The sequence below is a fragment of the Anomaloglossus baeobatrachus genome, chromosome 11 (assembly GCF_048569485.1).
Source record: "Anomaloglossus baeobatrachus isolate aAnoBae1 chromosome 11, aAnoBae1.hap1, whole genome shotgun sequence".
Lineage (NCBI taxonomy): Eukaryota > Metazoa > Chordata > Amphibia > Anura > Aromobatidae > Anomaloglossus > Anomaloglossus baeobatrachus.
Window position 1 is genome coordinate 180619852 of NC_134363.1, and position 19717 is coordinate 180639568.

At 47.5% G+C, this 19717-nt stretch overlaps 1 protein-coding gene across 1 annotated transcript in view; it reads right to left on the minus strand.

Annotated features, from left to right (window-relative positions):
* The window catches only part of LOC142255913 (mannan-binding lectin serine protease 2-like), a 66405-nt gene that overhangs the window by 21641 nt on the left and 25047 nt on the right, over positions 1 to 19717 (minus strand). The window contains exons 6-10 of the mRNA XM_075327359.1: positions 13341 to 13488; positions 8632 to 8750; positions 3291 to 3293; positions 377 to 455; positions 142 to 276 (exon numbers count right to left, since the gene is read on the minus strand). Of these exons, the coding sequence (XP_075183474.1) occupies positions 142 to 276; positions 377 to 455; positions 3291 to 3293; positions 8632 to 8750; positions 13341 to 13488 (484 nt within the window). The remainder of the gene's footprint in view (positions 1 to 141; positions 277 to 376; positions 456 to 3290; positions 3294 to 8631; positions 8751 to 13340; positions 13489 to 19717) is intronic.

Below are 19717 nucleotides of genomic sequence, written 5' to 3' on the forward strand. Positions count from 1 at the left end.
CTACTTGGTTGCAGCCATCAAAATATCTGCTCGCGAGCCGTAGGTTCCAGCCCCTGTCCTAGTCCCTTGTGTTCATGTATGTAAAGTCTTATCCTGCATGTCGGCGGTATTTTTATGCAGTACATATTGTAATTTCCTTACCTTGATTCTCTTTCATTTTGTAAATCGGCTCGGCACATTGATATAGGATTTGCGCATTGTACGTCGTCACCTCGTTCCCGCTTTCAAACGTGAAGTTCCCATTTTCAGGCTCATCAGGCGGGCCGCAGTTTACAACTAGTTACAGGGCAACACATCACCGGGACACGTTAGTTAGCTTTTACCATAATGCATAAGAATGGGTTAACACTCCCCTCTCCTTAGCAGCAGAACCTACTTTCGCATCTTGGCAGTGGTTTATCCCACGTCCCGTCACTCTGGCACACTGCCGTGAAGGAAGGTAAAATGCTGCCATTCTACAAAAGAGACATCAAGTAATGTACCAGGTTCTTTCATGAAAGCCGAGCGCTTAGGAGCAGAACCTGCGAAAGATTTATCAGTCCCCGGGGACAATTATTTTTTTTACCTTTTTGGTTACCTTTTACAGTGAATATTTGCCTTTGAACTATTTTGTATAAACCTTTTTTTTTTTTTTTATATATATATATATAATATATATATATATATATATATATATATATATATATATATATATATATATATATATATATATATATATGTATATGTATGTATGTATGTATATATGTATATGTGTGTGTGTGTGTCAGCCCTTATAACCACAAAGCAGATTGTTAGTGGTCTGGAGACCCTCACCAATCACTCTTTAACCACCACCGCTGTAGCTTTGTAGCCTGTGCTTTTTATTGGAGCTGTACCTCTTTGCGGACCACATGTTGTGCAGGCTCGCTTTATAGTGAACCTGTCATCATCAAGCGCTGTATCTGCCTCTTTATAAGTTTGCCCTTTTTATAGGAACCCATGTGTATAATTTGCAAAATTTAAAAAATTGCAACCTTTTTTAATGTCGTTGTACCCACTTTCCCATTCACCTCCTTTCAGAGCAATCATGACGACTCTGTCGCAGCCAATCTTTTGGGCTGTTGAAGGCCCGTCCTCTCTGTTAAGGCCTCACTGTTTTATTTTTGTATTTATTTATTTATTTTATTGTTTTCTTAAAGGGAACCTGTTACCACTTATTTGGACTATAACCTGCGGCCACCACCACTGGGCTCTTATATACATCATGATAGAATGCTGTATATAAGAGCCCAGGCCCTTATATACAATTTTTTTATGTGTAGAACATAAACACTTTTTATAATACTCACCTAAACCGGTTGTTATGGTGGATGTGGCTCAGATGGGAATCTCCGTTCTCCGGTGCCAGTGCCTCCTCTTTCGGCCATTTTTGTCCTCTACGTCATACACACGAGCTGGTCCCGCGCATGCGCACTACAATACTTTGATCTGCCCTGCTCAGGACCTGAATGCAGGCGACTGTGTATGATATCGGACGTGTCATGCACCGCGGCTTCAGAAGATAAAGGACGAAGATAGCCGAAAAAGAGACGGAGACGCCCATTTGAGCCACATCCACCGCCGCCGCGACCGGTTTAGGTGAGTATTATAAAGTGTTTTTTACGTTCTACACAGCGGCCTGGACTCTTATATACAGTATATTAGAATGCTGTATGTAAGAGCCCACTGGTGGTCGCAGCTTATAGGGCAAAAAAATGAAGACAGGTTCCCTTTAAGAAAAGTGGCTGGTCCAGCACAAAAGTGCAAAGTTTGCCAAAAAAGTTTACATTTTTAATGCCTGAAAACTGGTGTGAATCCTTTTGTTCAAGGCTAGATGTTGCTCCACAGATTGTGCTGCACCAAAAGTTGTGTTTTTGTATCTTTTTTTCCTTTCTTTTATTTAACTGAAAGAATGCAACATTGTGTTTGTGCCTCTCAATAACAATCAGTGCGAAGATGAGCTGTAAAACAGCTGCGAGTTAGGGCCGTTTCACATTTGCACTGAATTGACTGAAACGGGTTCCGTCACTAATGTAGTACAGTTCATTTATTTACATTTGAAGCGCGATACCATGCGGGTTGTGTCTTTCATGCAGTACCCGCTTGTGTCCACATGATGTTGCGCTTCCACTGTAAATAAATGAACTACTACATTAGTGACGGAACCAGTTTCCGTCAATTCAGCGCAAATGTGAAACAGCCCTTACCTGCAACAACAATAAGCTACATGTGAATGACCCCAATAATAAGGTCTGGGACACTGCCTCTCGGCACGTATTAGAGTTTTATTACACGGTGACTCTTCACTGATCTCTCTGGACAAGTTATTTCCTTAGAACGCTGACATTGTGACTTCTACTGTCAGCGACTTCATCAGACTTTATTAATATAGTATACATGATACAGATGCAGCACGGGCGGGATGTCGTGGAGCGATGACACCTGACTTAAGTTGGACAACTTTGTGAACCCATTGTTATATTCATTTCTCAAGTCAGTTGTGCATCTGAATACATAAATTATATTTTATCAATTAGGAGGAAAAGATTCTGCTGACCATAAAAAGGAAGAGCATGAGAATGCATGCTTGGAAAATGGAAGCTTGGCAGCAGTAGAGACCTCAGATTGGCTCAAAGCATGGAGTAATTTAATACTGCCCCTAAGAACAGTATTATAGCAGGTATATTCTTGTAGGCACAGTATTCTAGTAGGTAAAGAGCTTTGAAACAGTATTCTTACCCTGTGAACTTTTCCAGATCTTTACATGTTACATGCACCAGCTTAAATGTATTTTATTGGGATTTTATGTGATAAGGAACAAGGTCACCAAGTGTTCAGCTGTCGTGGACATGTCCCATATATTGAATCTGTTCCCTTTTAGTCAGAGGAATGGGGGTAGGGGCCAGTGCTGAGGCCACACATTGCCCTCTGGACGGACCATCCCTAAGAAGAGGCTTCCAAAATGCTCCCTTGTCTTCCACATCTCCTGAGGAAGTACCAACAAAATGTGCGTTGGGGTGGCAGGGACTGATGGCTACGCTGATCTTCACTAATTTGAGTCTTTTTATCAACTTTAGTTATTGCTTTGATATTTATTCATTTCCTCTGCGCAAATTAAGCCATTATCCCTTATAGGGTACTAGATTTATGACCTAATTCAGTCTGTGTGCTTTATATAGTTATACACTGGAGATCAAAATTAGAGAACAACTCACAGTTTCCTAAATGTTTATTGAAAATTAATGAAATTAGTTGTTCATTCTCCTCACAACAAGCTGCCATGGAAACGGCTCAGCGCTGACAGGTCCAGTAAACTGGAATAAACAAGTGTGTGGCCACGGGGAGCAGACCTGTGAAGGTCCCTCCATCAGTGTAGCATTATCTGGACTGTGGAGAATATTACCTCCAACAAGTGAGGAGAACTGTACTCCAAACGCCCTGAGATGCCCAAACTGAGAACTGTACTCCAGCCGCCCTGAGAGGCCCAAACTGAGAACTGTACTCCAGCCGCCCTGAGAGGCCCAAACTGAGAACTGTACTCCAGCCGCCCTGAGAGGCCCAAACTGAGGAGAACTGTGCTTCAGCCACCCTGAGAGGCCCAAACTGAGAACTGTACTCCAGCCGCCCTGAGAGGCCCAAACTGAGAACTGTACTCCAGCCGCCCTGAGAGGCCCAAACTGAGAACTACTCCAGCCGCCCTGAGAGGCCCAAACTGAGAACTGTACTCCAGCCGCCCTGAGAGGCCCAAACTGAGAACTGTACTCCAGCCGCCCTGAGAGGCCCAAACTGAGGAGAACTGTGCTCCAGCCACCCTGAGAGGCCCAAACTGAGAACTGTACTCCAGCCACCCTGAGAGGCCCAAACTGAGAACTGTACTCCAGCCACCCTGAGAGGCCCAAACTGAGAACTGTGCTCCAGCCACCCTGAGAGGCCCAAACTGAGAACTGTACTCCAGCCGCCCTGAGAGGCCCAAACTGAGAACTGTACTCCAGCCACCCTGAGAGGCCCAAACTGAGAACTGTACTCCAGCCGCCCTGAGAGGCCCAAACTGAGAACTGTACTCCAGCCACCCTGAGAGGCCCAAACTGAGGAGAACTGTGCTCCAGCCACCCTGAGAGGCCCAAACTGAGGAGAACTGTACTCCAGCCGCCCTGAGAGGCCCAAACTGAGGAGAACTGTGCTCCAGCCACCCTGAGAGGCCCAAACTGAGGAGAACTGTGCTCCAGCCACCCTGAGAGGTTCAAACTGAGGAGAACTGTGCTCCAGCTGCCCTGAGAGGCCCAAACTGAGGAGAACTTTGCTCCAGCTGCCCTGAGAGGCCCAAACTGAGGAGAACTGTACTCCAGCCGCCCTGAGAGGCCCAAACTGAGAAACTGTGCTCCAGCTGCCCTGAGAGGCCCAAACTGCGGAGAACTGTGCTCCAGCTGCCCTGAGAGGCCCAAACTGCGGAGAACTGTACTCCAGCCGCCCTGAGAGGCCCAAACTGAGGAGAACTGTGCTCCAGCCACCCTGAGAGGCCCAAACTGAGAACTGTGCTCCAGCCACCCTGAGAGGCCCAAACTGAGGAGAACTGTACTCCAGCCGCCCTGAGAGGCCCAAACTGAGGAGAACTGTGCTCCAGCCGCCATGAGAGGCCCAAACTGAGAACTGTGCTCCAGCCGCCCTGAGAGGCCCAAACTGAGGAGAACTTTGCTCCAGCTGCCCTGAGAGGCCCCAAACTGCGGAGAACTGTGCTCCAGCTGCCCTGAGAGGCCCAAACTGCGGAGAACTGTACTCCAGCCGCCCTGAGAGGCCCAAACTGAGGAGAACTGTGCTCCAGCCACCCTGAGAGGCCCAAACTGAGAACTGTGCTCCAGCCACCCTGAGAGGCCCAAACTGAGAACTGTGCTCCAGCCACCCTGAGAGGCCCAAACTGAGGAGAACTGTACTCCAGCCGCCTTGAGAGGCCCAAACTGAAGAGGACTGTACTCCAGCCGCCCTGAGAGGCCCAAACTGAGGAGGACTGTGCTCCAGCCGCCCTGAGAGGCCCAAACTGAGGAGAACTGTGTTCCAGCCGCCCTGAGAGGCCCAAACTGAGGAGGACTGTGCTCCAGCCGCCCTGAGAGGCCCAAACTGAGGAGGACTGTGCTCCAGCCGCCCTGAGAGGCCCAAACTGAGGAGGACTGTGCTCCAGCCGCCCTGAGAGGCCCAAACTGAGGAGAACTGTGCTCCAGCCGCCCTGAGAGCCCAAACTGAGAACTGTGCTTCAGCCGCCCTGAGAGGCCCAAACTGAGGAGAACTGTACTCCAGCCGCCTTGAGAGGCCCAAACTGAGGAGAACTGTACTCCAGCCGCCCTGAGAGGCCCAAACTGAGGAGGACTGTGCTCCGGCCGCCCTGAGAGGCCCAAACTGAGGAGAACTGTGCTCCGGCCGCCCTGAGAGGCCCAAACTGAGGAGAACTGTGCTCCGGCCGCCCTGAGAGGCCCAAACTGAGGAGGACTGTGCTCCAGCCGCCCTGAGAGGCCCAAACTGAGGAGGACTGTGCTCCAGCCGCCCTGAGAGGCCCAAACTGAGGAGGACTGTGCTCCAGCCGCCCTGAGAGGCCCAAACTGAGGAGAACTGTGCTCCAGCCGCCCTGAGAGGCCCAAACTGAGAACTGTGCTTCAGCCGCCCTGAGAGGCCCAAACTGAGGAGAACTGTACTCCAGCCGCCTTGAGAGGCCCAAACTGAGGAGAACTGTACTCCAGCCGCCCTGAGAGGCCCAAACTGAGGAGGACTGTGCTCCGGCCGCCCTGAGAGGCCCAAACTGAGGAGAACTGTGCTCCGGCCGCCCTGAGAGGCCCAAACTGAGGAGAACTGTGCTCCGGCCGCCCTGAGAGGCCCAAACTGAGGAGGACTGTGCTCCGGCCGCCCTGAGAGGCCCAAACTGAGGAGGACTGTGCTCCAGCCGCCCTGAGAGGCCCAAACTGAGGAGAACTGTGCTCCAGCCGCCCTGAGAGGCCCAAACTGAGGAGGACTGTGCTCCAGCCGCCCTGAGAGGCCCAAACTGAGGAGGACTGTACTCCAGCCGCCCTGAGAGGCCCAAACTGAGGAGAACTGTGCTCCAGCCGCCCTGAGAGGCTCAAACTGAGGAGGACTGTGCTCCAGCCGCCCTGAGAGGCCCAAACTGAGGAGGACTGTGCTCCAGCCGCCCTGAGAGGCCCAAACTGAGGAGAACTGTACTCCAGCCATCCTGAGAGCCCCAAACATGAGAACTGCTCCAGCCGCCCTGAGAGGCCCAAACTGAGAACTGTACTCCAGCCGCCCTGAGAGGCCCAAACTGAGAACTGTGCTTCAGCCGCCCTGAGAGGCCCAAACTGAGAACTGTGCTTCAGCCACCCTGAGAGGCCCAAACTGCGGAGAACTGTGCTTCAGCCACCCTGAGAGGCCCAAACTGCGGAGAACTGTGCTCCAGCCGCCCTGAGAGGCCCAAACTGAGAACTGTGCTCCAGCCACCCTGAGAGGCCCAAACTGAGAACTGTGCTCCAGCCGCCCTGAGAGGCCCAAACTGAGAACTGTACTCCAGCCACCCTGAGAGGCCCAAACTGAGAACTGTGCTCCAGCCACCCTGAGCGGCCCAAACTGAGGAGAACTGTGCTCCAGCCGCCCTGAGAGGCCCAAACTGAGAACTGTGCTTCAGCCGCCCTGAGAGGCCCAAACTGAGGAGAACTGTACTCCAGCCGCCTTGAGAGGCCCAAACTGAGGAGAACTGTACTCCAGCCGCCCTGAGAGGCCCAAACTGAGAACTGTGCTCCAGCCACCCTGAGAGGCCCAAACTGAGAACTGTGCTCCGCCGCCCTGAGAGGCCCAAACTGAGAACTGTGCTCCGCCGCCCTGAGAGGCCCAAACTTGCTTGTTGTATAAGGAGAAGACCTCTTCTTTCATAGGCAAAATACTAAGTGTATCCTATAGCGTGAACTACTGCCTCTTTTGCCTTTAAGAGCCTTTAAGTGTTATGTTTGCAATATGGCAATATACCCTTATGGATGGCTGCTTGTAATTGCACAAACATCACAGGCGCTCAAACACCAGCACCCAAACACCTCCTCCATAGGTGCGCCCCGGGGGACCCTATACCATCTCCGTAAGTGCAACCTCCCGCTATTGACAATTTTTGTTGACATGAGGGAAGCTTTCAGAGGTACAGTGACCCACTTCAGCTATCGTGACCATACCATCTGCTACCAGTGGAACTACATATCCCAGCTGGCCCCTGTCCAACATCTGGCGCCTCCCCCATGGGTCACTGCATATTCATTTGATCTTTTTATTTGATGTTTTTTATAGATATAATAGATAATCAAATTGATATTTAGGCTCCATACTTTGTGCTCTTTGTTGTAATTACTATTATACTTGTTACTCGTATCAAGCACTCCGGGTGTCCAACCTGGTTGTTTTGAGTACCGAGCATGGTAGTGCCCGCTCATCACTAGTTACCAGTACTGAGCACCCGAGCATGGTAGTGCCCACTCATCACTAGTTACCAGTACTGAGCACCCGAGCATGGTAGTGCCCGCTCATTACTAGTTACCAGTACTGAGCACCCGAGCATAGTAGTGTCCACTCATCACTAGTTACAAGTACTGAGCACCCGAGCATGGTAGTGCTCGCTCATCACTAGTTACCAGTACAGAGACCCCGAGCATGGTAGTGCCCGCTCATCACTAGTTACAAGTACTGAGCACCCGAGCATGGTAGTGCCCGCTCATCACTAGTTACAAGTACTGAGCACCCGAGCATGGTAGTGCTCGCTCATCACTAGTTACCAGTACAGAGACCCCGAGCATGGTAGTGCCCGCTCATCACTAGTTACCAGTACTGAGTACCCGAGCATGGTAGTGCCGGCTCATCACTAGTTACAAGTACTGAGCACCTGAGCATGGTAGTGCTCGCTCATCACTAGTTACAAGTACTGAGCACCTGAGCATGGTAGTGCCCGCTCATCACTAGTTACCAGTACTGAGCACCCGAGCATGGTAGTGCCCGCTCATCACTAGTTACCAGTACAGAGCACCTGAGCATGGTAGTGGCAGCTCACCACTAGTTACAAGTACTGAGCACCCGAGCATGGTAGTGCCCACTCATCACTAGTTACGAGTACAGAGCACCTGAGCATGGTAGTGCCCGCTCATCACTAGTTACAAGTACAGAACACCCGAGCATGGTAGTGCCCGCTCATCACTAGTTACGAGTACAGAGCACCCGAGCATGGTAGTGCCCGCTCATCACTAGTTACCAGTACTGAGCACCCGAGCATGGTAGTGCCCGCTCATCACTAGTTACAAGTACAGAACACCCGAGCATGGTAGTGCCCGCTCATCACTAGTTACGAGTACTGAGCACCCGAGCATGGTAGTGCCCGCTCATCACTAGTTACCAGTACTGAGCACCCGAGCATGGTAGTGCCCGCTCATCACTAGTTACAAGTACAGAACATAGGGGGCAGTATTATAGTAGTTATATTCTTGTAGTAAATGGTTTTCCATTGTGGGTTTATGATGTAGCACCTGAAATCCTCTTCCATTTTTGCAGAATTTGTGCTTGTCGAGTCTTTACTACCTTTTCCCCGTGTAGTAAATCTGCGTGTCTTACCTGTTCCAGTACATATCCCTCCTCGCAGGAAAGTGTAAGTTTATCCTTCACCACGTACGTCTTCTGTTCAGGTGTAAAATGCCCTCTAGGTGGCAGCACAGGATCAGGACATGGAAGGGCTGTGGATGGAGAGAGAGAAGCAAAAAAATGTGGGTTGTTTTTTTTTTTTTTTTTTTTATTAGTATTGAATGTGACCCTCTGCAGTGTGAGCGGCAGATCTGCCTAGGGGCCAGCAGTTTGGGGTGATACCTGATAACGGCAGGGCTTGTTTTTCTTTTTTTGTTTTATCACCGACTATCTCCTACACTGGAGTTGTAATCTGAATATCTTAATGGAAATGTAATTATTGGCTTAGAATAAACCTTTTTAGTCTTTCATTCCTGACCTTGGATTAGAACAAACGGGGAATTGAGGCAGATGCTTATCCTCAATCAATGCAATTGCAGCAGTAACAGTGGAGCGTGGCCAGGAGATTGCAGCTTGTGAGTTACAGGAATTACACACGGGATCTGTGAAAACTCCACATCGCCGGACAGGTTACCGCAACGTGGGAAAATACACAGAGCAACACAGTGACTGCTCGCTATAGGGTACTGCTGGCACAGAGTAGCCTAGTTTTAACCCCCTCCCCATTAGTGTGTTTTGTATCAATGGGAACACTTATAGCAGATTTGGAAATTTGTGGTTACGCACATGCATAGAACTAAGTGCTCCCACATCCAGGTGCCGTGCTTCCTCCTTTCTGCATTAAAAAAAAGGTAATTGTGAACGTTGACCCATTTTGCTACAGCTTGGTGCATTGTAGACAATCATTGCTTTATTATTACTCTCCTAAAGGCCCAGTCACACTAAACAACTTACCAGCGATCCCAACAACGATCCAACCTGATAGGGATCGCTGGTAAGTTGCTAGGAGGTTGCTGGTGAGATGTCACACTGCGACGCTCCAGCGATCCCACCAGCAACCTGACCTGGCAGGGATCGCTGGAGCGTCGCTACACGAGTTGCTGGTGAGCTCACCAGCAACCAGTGTCCCAGCCCCCAGCCAGCAGCGCCGCGTGGAAGATGCTGCGCTTGGTAACTAAGGTAAATATCGGGTAACCAACCCGATATTTACCTTGGTTACCAGCGCACGCAGCTACACGTGCAGGGAGCAGCGCACACCGCTTAGCGCTGGCTCCCTGCTCTCCTAGTTACAGCACACATCGGGTTAATTACCCGATGTGTGCTGTAGCTACACGTGCAGAGAGCAGGGAGCCGCGCACACTGCTTAGCGCTGGCTCCCTGCTCTCCTAGCTACAGTACACATGGGGTTAATTACCGATGTGTACTCTGCTACACGTGCAAGAAGCAGGAGCCGGCACTGACAGTAAAGGTCCAGTCACACTTAGCAACTTACCAGCGATCCCAACAACGATAGGGATCGCTGGTAGGTTGCTAGGAGGTTGCTGGTGAGATGTCACACTGCGACGCTCCAGCGATCCCACCAGCAACCTGACCTGGCAGGGATCGCTGGAGCGTCGCTACACGAGTTGCTGGTGAGCTCACCAGCAACCAGTGACCAGCCCCCAGCGCCGCGTGGAATATGCTGCGCTTGGTAACTAAGGTAAATATCGGGTAACCAACCCGATATTTACCTTGGTTACCAGTGCACGCAGCTACATGTGCAGGGAGCAGCGCACACTGAGCGCTGGCTCCTTGCTCTCCTAGTTACAGCACACATCGGGTTAATTACCCGATGTGTGCTGCAGCTAAATGTGCACAGAGCAGGAGCAGCGCACACTGCTTAGCGCTGGCTCCCTGCTCTCCTAGCTACAGCACACATCGGGTTAATTAACCCGATGTGTCCTGCAGCTACATGTGCACAGAGCAGGAGCCGGCGCTGACAGTGAGAGCGGCGGAGGCTGGTAACAAAGGTAAACATCGGGTAACCAAGGACAGGGCTTCTTGGTTACCCGATGTTTACATTGGTTACCAGCCTCCGCAGAAGCCGGCTCCTGCTGCCTGCACATTTAGTTGTTGCTGTCTCGCTGTCACACACAGCGATCTGTGCTTCACAGCAGGACAGCAACAACTAAAAAATGGCCCAGGACATTCAGCAACAACCAACGACCTCACAGCAGGGGCCAGGTTGTTGCTGGATGTCACACACAGCAACATCGCTAGCAACGTCACAAAAGTTGTTCGTTAGCAGCGATGTTGCTAGCGATGTTGCTTAGTGTGACGGGGCCTTAAGAGCGGAGGAGGCTGGTAACGAAGGTAAATATCGGGTAACCAAGGACAGGGCTTCTTGGTTACCCGATGTTTACTGTGGTTACCAGCCTCCGCAGAAGCCGGCTCCTGCTGCCTGCACATTTAGTTGTTGCTCTGTCGCTGTCACACACAGCGATCTGTGCTTCACAGCGGGAGAGCAACAACTAAAAAATGGCCCAGGACATTCAGCAACAACCAACGACCTCACAGCAGGGGCCAGGTTGTTGCTGGATGTCACACACCGCAACATCGCTAGCAACATCGCTGTTACGTCAGAAAAGTTGTTCGTTAGCAGCGATGTTGCTTAGTGTGACGGGGCCTTTAGGGTAACATTTTAGAAGATAGAACTGTGGAGGACAAGAGCAATAGGGTCTTACCAGGTAACACAACGGGTTAATAATAGCGAAAAACGTACCTAGAGAACTCCTATATCAAGCGTAATATACAAGCGAACAGCTGCAGCCCCGTGCAGGTTATAGTAAATTCAGAAGAAGGAATCGGGTGTCTTGCCGCGCTATCACCACACCAAGATGTAACTTCATTATTCCATGTCTATATTCTTTATGCACAGGTCAACGCGTTTCGGAGACTGCATTCTCCTTCCTCAAGACAACAGGCTCCTGAGGAAGGAGACTGATCTCCGAAATGCGTTGACCTGTGCAAAAAGAATAAAGGCATAGAATAATTACGTTACATCTTGGGGTGGTGATAGCGCGGCAAGACACCCGATTCCTTTTTCTGATTTTGGCAGCACCATCAATGAGAAAGTAACATGTGAATCCACAAAAGTGCTCAAGACTGTTCCTAAGGCTGAAGTGCCCTGTGCACTAAGGACTCCATGCCTCCTACCATTCTCACCAGTGATGCCTGTAAATCCCACCAGGAGACCATTATAGATGTCACGCAGAGGCGGAGGGTTGTGCAGCACTTACTGCAAACCACTTCAGCCTTACACCCATACATATTAGATTAGTATTAGCCAAATACTCTAATTGTTGTCTAAAGACCCCCTTATACATTAGAGTAACCCCCCAATATCTCTGAGAGATGGGCCAATGACAGACGTCCAGCAGCGTCTTTCGTAGAGAACACAGACGTTCTACTAGCTAGAGCGCTGTCTGACAAACATTGGTACGAACGTTAGCTATGTGAAGTGTATGGGGTCTTCAGTGGGCAGTGGATGTCCTGATAAACAGAGATGCGGCAGTCATTCTCTGCCAGAGGTGTCTGCTAATGGCTAAAGGCCAAAACAAGGGCTGAGAAACTGCACATGAATCTGCATTTTTTTTATAAACTAGTTCACACAGACGGATTAGAGCATGTGGTGATCAGAACGATCATTAATATGATTATTCTGACCCCATACAACATGCGTCTGTTGTCTGCTTTGGCAGCACAACCTTTATCACATATAGAGGAGGTCCGGCACCAATGGCTCAATAATGTACTGAAATACCAGGTATGGGAAATGGCAATCTGACTTATAATGGGGTGACAGGTGCGCTGCCTTGGAAAGATGGCGGTATCTAGTAACGGAGAAAAGAAATTGTAAGATGGCACTCGCCGTCCAATTACAAAAAAAAAAACATTATGACAGCATACAAACAGTTAACGGCAGCACTTAGCCCCTTGTGCACATAAGGGTTGTGCTCACTGCAATTGGAAAAACAAACATTTTATTTCAGTTCTTTAAAAGCATAGATGCAAGCGACATTGTGGACAATGTATGTTTCGCGCACAGTAGTGTTTGAACACATCCTGAAGCGCACCAGTGTGCGAAACGGGCGTCGTGCACACCGCCACCTACAAACACCTGCATCCATGCTATTAAGGAGCTGAAATAAAATGTTTGTTTTGTTTTTTTTTATCGGACAATGAGCACAACCCTTATGTTTACAAGGGGATATGTGCTGCCGTCAACGATTTATATGCTGGCATAATCGATTCAACATGACTTTGCTGACCAGAGCCGAGTTTATATGGGGCGCTGACAAAAATGAGCGTCGTATGAGTTAAGCCTTCATTTATATGGGGGAGTGGAGAATAGCCGTCCACCGCTATATATAGTGTCGGGGCATTAGGCCGAGAAGCTCTCTGCATTAATTGCTCCACTACCTTTTTTTTTTTCCCCTTGATCACTTGCAAGAGCATTAATCGACAGATTAAACATACGAGATTATGGGCACAATATAAAATAAAATTTTAGTAACAAACAATTTATTCAGGAAATTTGCAGAAAGGGGAAGGATGAAGAAAAAGTGTAATGTGCAAGATACAAGAAAAAGACTCCGGCATTCTATGTTATAGACCTGACATTTCTTGATCAAGTGTTCTGTAATAAAGTTAAATGTTATTACATATTGTGACGCAATCATGTTTTTGTTTTTTTTTTGTTTTTTTTGTTTTTTTTTTCTTGTCGCTCTTTGAAAAGTGTAAATACAAGTTTTAGTTCCGACCTTTGGTTGTGTATTGTAGTTTCCATCCCGTGTGATGTCCTGATCCGTCTGTCGTAAATACGATGTCCACAGTTTTACTCCTCGTATCAATTTCTGGAGGTAAATTCTCCCCACAGAGCGGAGGAAGGGCTTTTCCCCCAGCTGTAATCTGAAATTAGAAAAAGTGAAGGATCACTTTTTTTGTTGTGACAAACTTTGATTAAATCAAACTCTGAATTAAATATAGGGCGCTTTGTAATATTTCTTATTCCGGATTGTGAGCCTTGTTCTTCCCCGTTCCTTTTGAAGTCGTCCACCACTGAAAAATATGAAGCCCTGTACTCTGCATATAATTATTTAATGTGCTTTATTTCCCATTTACATACTATAACGCCTGCCTGGATACACAGACTCAGACTGGCTGTAATGGACAGGCTAGAGGAAAGCCGCTCACCAAGCAGGACATCGAGAACCATTTAACCCCTATACAGGGATTTGGAATTACACAGGACCCTAGAGATCACTACATGTGGAAGGCAGCAGTCCAGGGGAGAGTAGTAGTCCGGCAGGGTCAAACCAGGAAATGCAGAACAGTGACAGAATCAGGCAGGCAAGGACGTAATCAGGAAACCAAGCAGAGGTCAAATTCGGGACTGGCTGCAAGGTACAGAAACGGCAGGCAGAAGGGTAGTCAGGAAATAAGCAGAAGTCCAAACACAGGGGTCACTAAGCAAAACAGGGAAGGAGCACAGGGGTCACTAAGCAAAACAGGGAGGGAGCAAGGTAACATGAAAACAGAACTATCTGTGGCAGTGGTCAGTAGACAGGAGGGGAATTAAGAAGTCTGTGGTGTCTTCCCATTGGTTGAAGCGGAATGATGGCAACCTCAGCTGGAAGACACACGCCACCTATAGTCAGCCAGTGGTACTGCAGATCCCAGGGAAATCCAGCCCAGTGAATGAGCGGCGCCTGCGCTCACCAGCGCCGCTGGCATCCTCTCCTCTCCCATCACCAGCACAGTCCATGGCAGGAACACGACGTCGCCTGGTGATCGAAGCAGAAGTCGCTGGAGCGGACTCCGGTGGTGACGTAACACATACTTTGTAGAGAAATGGTTGGGTGACCATGCCTTTAGGAGCCCTAGAGACGGCCATCTTGGTTGTCACATAAGGTGAGATATTGATACGATGGCCAGTGTTACAGCTCTGGAAAAGGTTGCCCTTTCTTTACTTTGAAACAAACTAAAAAAAAATGAATTTAGAAGTACAACAAGACCAAAAAGCAAAAAATAACTCCTAAAATTTAGAATTTATTCGATTAAACACTAAAAATGAGAAATGGTCCCATAATAAACAACACTCACTAGAAAAAAAACACAATGTGGTAATATAAGGGCAAGGGAGGCTGACCCTAGTAGGCCCTACTCTTACCGCCACCTTGCCGCGGAGGTCGGCACCCTAGTCCTGCGGAAATGGAGCCTCTACTCACCTACGACTGATCCTCATAGCCCTAAACAATTGAGGTAAGGGACAATAAACAATACAATTACCACATAATAGAAAACCAGATATAATGCACCTACAAGGGGAAGGTAAATAACCGAAAAACACTACCCAGACGAATTATAGTCTGGGAAGTGTCATTCAATAAATAAAACCTCTCTAAATAGAGTGGTGAACGACCACCCGACGCGTTGCCCCCTCGAAATAAGAGGTTCTTTAGGAGTGGATTAACAAACTGATTTTGGTATAGCCCACTACGGTGACTATAATGTTATTATAATATTAGTAATTACCGGACATTTTCTACTAACTAATATATATATATATATATATATATATATATATATATATATATATATATATATATATATATATATATATATTATATATATATATATGTATATAATTTTTTTTTTATAGTCCATTAGACCTTTTATTAACTATTGTCTGTGTATATGTGTTTGTGGATTATAGGTGTGCACTTTATTTGTTATTTCACTTTGTACACCAGCACTTTATGTTATGTGGCATTACAGTCACCGTAGTGGGCTATACCGAAATCAGTTTTGTTAATCCACTGCTGAAGATCCTCTTAATTTGAGGGGAAACACGTTGGGTGGTTGTTGACCACTCTATTTAGAGTGGTTATATTTATTGAATGACACTTCCCAGACTATAATCTGTCTGGGTAGTGTTTTTCGGTTATTTACCTTCCCCTTGTAGGTGCATTATATCTGTTTTTCTATTATGTGGTTATTGTATTGTTTATTGTCCCCTATCTCATTTATTTAGGGCTCTCAGCGTCAGTCGTCGGTGAATGGAGGCGCAATTTGCGCTGGAGTAGGGTGCCGACCTCCATGGCAAGGCAGCGGTAGAGTAGGGCCTACTAGGGTCCATTGTGTTTTTTCTAGTGAGTGTTGTTTATTATAGGACTATTTCTCCTTTTTAGTGTTTAATTGAATAAATTCAAATTTTAGGAGTCATTTCTTTACTGTATTGGCCCATGAAAAATTATCAACCGATATGATTACTATAACGTTGCGAATAGGACCTTTGCCACTTATTTTGGTGTATATCATTCTACACATGAGCAGTTGTCACTTGTACTGGCCGCCATCCAAAATAGTTGTAAAGAAGGCTTTTTACAGGGAACAGACAAATGAGTGACTTGTATTTAGAGCATTTTTTTTACTATTTTAGCTGTATAATGCTCTTCAGATGTGATCCGTGTCAGCTGCAATGCCGTCCTGTCACAATAGTGAAACTCGTAGGCTCCGGTTTGTGAAGGGGTTACAGGTCGGACTGTGCCTTCTAAGCAGCGGGACGAGAAACAAGAAATCCTGGCGGCTTCTGGACAGATTCTGTCAGCTCTAAAATGAAGATTAAACAGAGCGCAAAACTGGAAAATTACAAGAGTCCCCGAGGACACCGTATCAAATAGCGAAAGTGTCGTATTTATCGAATGGATTTTTCTGCACTTATGAAGCCGAGGCCATTTCATCAGCGTCCATAGATCATGTTTCGAGCAGTTAAAGACACGCGGCCAAGATAAATCTTCGACTTCACTGGCTTTCTCATTTCAGTCGAAAATCAACAGAAACAGAAGCTAAAAAAACATATTTGTGCCGTACGCTGGAGCGCGCAGCTCTTTGTCCAGATAATATCGCAAGAACCCCAATGTGCATTCCTATGGCACCAAAACGATACAGCTGGCGATCAATCAACGGCCAACGTGCGATAGGTGTGTGAGGGTATGGTCTGAATACATATGGCATGGTGTGTCTATGCCAGACGCCTTTATATCTGTACCCTTCTGCATCTGACAGAGGCTTATCTCCTGCTGGAAGCTGGGATCACAGGGCTGACCAAGTTTAATCAACTTCTCTCCTTTAAGTGCCATTGCCTCAGTTCTATACTTTTGCATTTAATTTATTTTTTTTTTATACTACCAAGCTCTCTGAATATCCGTACTGTTTCCATCACAAGTTACACTGGCTCTGTTTTCTATAGGATCAGTGCAGTGCTTTCCTGAAATACTCTGTTCTGACTGTAACCCTACTTCTACTACTCTTAATTCAAACTAATAAAATTTTGTTTCGGAAAGTATTTTTTGATGTTGATGCGCATTATTATTATAATTATTTATTATTATAGCGCCATTAATTCCAATTGAAAAAGGGTATACATAAAAACTAGTACAACAATCATTAACAGTACATGATACATGGGGAGAGAGGACCCTTCCCGCGAGGGCTCAGTCTACAGGGAATGGGTGAAGGTACAATAGGTGAGGACAGAGCCGGTTGCGCAGTGGTGTACGGGACTGAGGGCTATTGTAGGTTGTAGGCTTGTCAGATGAGGTGGGTGTTCAGGTTCCTCTTGAAGCTTTTCACGGTAGGAGAGAGTCTGATATGCTGGTGTAGAGCGTTCCAGAGTATGGGGGACGCACGGGAGAAATCTTGTATGTGGTTGTGGGAAGAGGAGATGAGAGGGGAGTAGAGAAGGAGATCTTGTGAGGATCTGAGGTTGCGTGCAGGTAGGTACCGGGAGACTAGGTCACAGATGTAAGGAGGAGACAGGTTGTGGATGGCTTTGTAGGTCATGGTTAATGTTTTGAACTGGAGTTGTTGGGCGATGGGAAGCCAGTGAAGGGATTGGCAGAGAGGAGAGGCACAGGAATAGCAATTGGAAAGGTGGATTAAGCGGGCTGCAGAGTTCAGGATAGTTTGGAGGGGTGCAAGAGTGTTGGAAGTAAGGCCAGAAAGCAGGAGGTTACAGTAGTCGAGGCGGGAGATGATGAGGGCATGCACGAATGTTTTTGCTGATTCTTGGTTAAGGAAGGCACGGATCCGGGAGATATTTTTGAGTTGTAATCGGCATGAGATGAAGGCTTGGATGTGCGGCTTGAAGGATAGAGCAGAGTCGAGTGATACTCCAAGGCAACGGGCTTGTGAGACTGGGGAGAGTGAGCAGCCATCAACTGATGGATAGGCTTGGTGGAGGAATTGAATGAGGAGGAGGAAAGACAATGAACTCTGTTTTGGGAATGTTAAGCTTTAGGAATCGCGCAGAGAAGAAGGATGAAACAGCAGAGAGACATTGTGGGAGTCTCTGCTGGTTCTGCCATGAGGTGGGTTTTTTTTCTTTCTAACCATGAAGAACCATTTATTGTATAGGCAGCCCAAAAGTGTCTGCTTTTTCATTATTAGTAATGTTTCTCGCTTATAGCAAAGGATGCACATCTTTTTCTAAAATGGCATATAGACACATTCTTTAAAGATAAGACTGTGAGGCCTCGCGGGTCCTCTCTCCTCCTGTAGACTGTGAGCCCTCGCGGGCAGGGTCCTCTCTCCTCCTGTAGACTGTGAGCTCTCGCGGGCAGGGTCCTATCTCCTCCTGTAGACTGTGAGCCCTCGCGGGCAGGGTCCTCTCTCCTCCTGTAGACTGTGAGCCCTCGCGGGCAGGGTCCTCTCTCCTCCTGTAGACTGTGAGCCCTCGTGGGCAGGGTCCTCTCTCCTCCTGTAGACTGTGAGCCCTCGCGGGCAGGGTCCACTCTCCTCCTGTAGACTGTGAGCCCTCGCGGGCAGGGTCCACTCTCCTCCTGTAGACTTTGAGCCCTCGCGGGCAGGGTCCTCTCTCCTCCTGTAGACTGTATGTGCGTCATTTTGTTTGATTATTGTACTTGTCCCTACTATGTATACTCATTTCACATGTAAAGCTATACAATAAATGGTGCAGCAATAATAATAATAATAATAATAACAATATTATTAATAATAAAGACCTGTCACTTGCTCAAAAAAGTGAGTTAAGGTACCTTGTAAAAGTCCCTGAGCTCCCCTGATTCTGGAAATCTTTACTGTTTTGCACTGCGTCACTCCATTGCAGAGATATTCACATTTTCTTTCTTCTGGAGGACAGTATGTGAAATCTCTGCTTGCAATCCAACCGGGCGTTCCTTCAGAGTGTTTGGGGGCAATGTGCACTTTCATCCCTCCCTTAAAGACGCTGGCAATCACAGTCCAGCAACGTCTACTAGATTAGTCCGGAGAGTTAGTTGACAAGCGGAGATTTCACATACCGCTCTTTGGAAGCAAGAAATGTGAATATCTCTACAATGGAGCAACACAGAGAAAAGCAAATAGAGCTGCTGGATCAGGGGAGCTTGGGGATTTTTAGAAAGTATTTAAGTCTATTTTTGAGAAAGTGACAGGTTGCTTTTAAAAGACAATGTAAGTCACTGCCCCTGCAAAATGGACACATTAAAACACCACTCCTGCGTTTTTTGTTTTGTTTTTGTTTGTTTTTTTTTCCCACCACTGGAGTGGTACTTTTAAACTAAGCTTCCTGACCCTACTCATATACTTACTTTCTACCGTCTTCACCTTTATATCACCGGTCTCCAGATGTTTGCGGCCTGCTGGATTAACCCAGTGTTTCATGTAGTGCGCCAGAAGTCATTGTTTTTGATACAAGTCTATGAGAGCCTCATTCTGGCTCTCGTAGATTTGTATTGAGAGCTTGTGACGTAACTTCTCACTTCCATACAGTCAAAATTTTTGGTCGCAAGATGGCATGGCCTCGGTTCCACTTGCGTATAGCTTCCTATGCGAGAGCATCAGAACCAATATGCTAATGACTACTCTGCTGCGAGCGTGAGCTGAGGGTCATACGACTGTGATGCGATCTTGCGAGCAGATCACAACTGCAGAGAAGAGGGAGGGAGCACTTTCTCCCCATCTCCTCCGCGGCCTGTCTCTGCGTATATCGCACTGCACTCAGATGACATCCGAATGCAGTGTGATTTTTTTTTTTTTTTATTTATTTATTTTTTTCACACTCTCCCATAGACTTGTATGGGGGTGCATGAGCCGAGATTCTCTACCAAACGCAGTG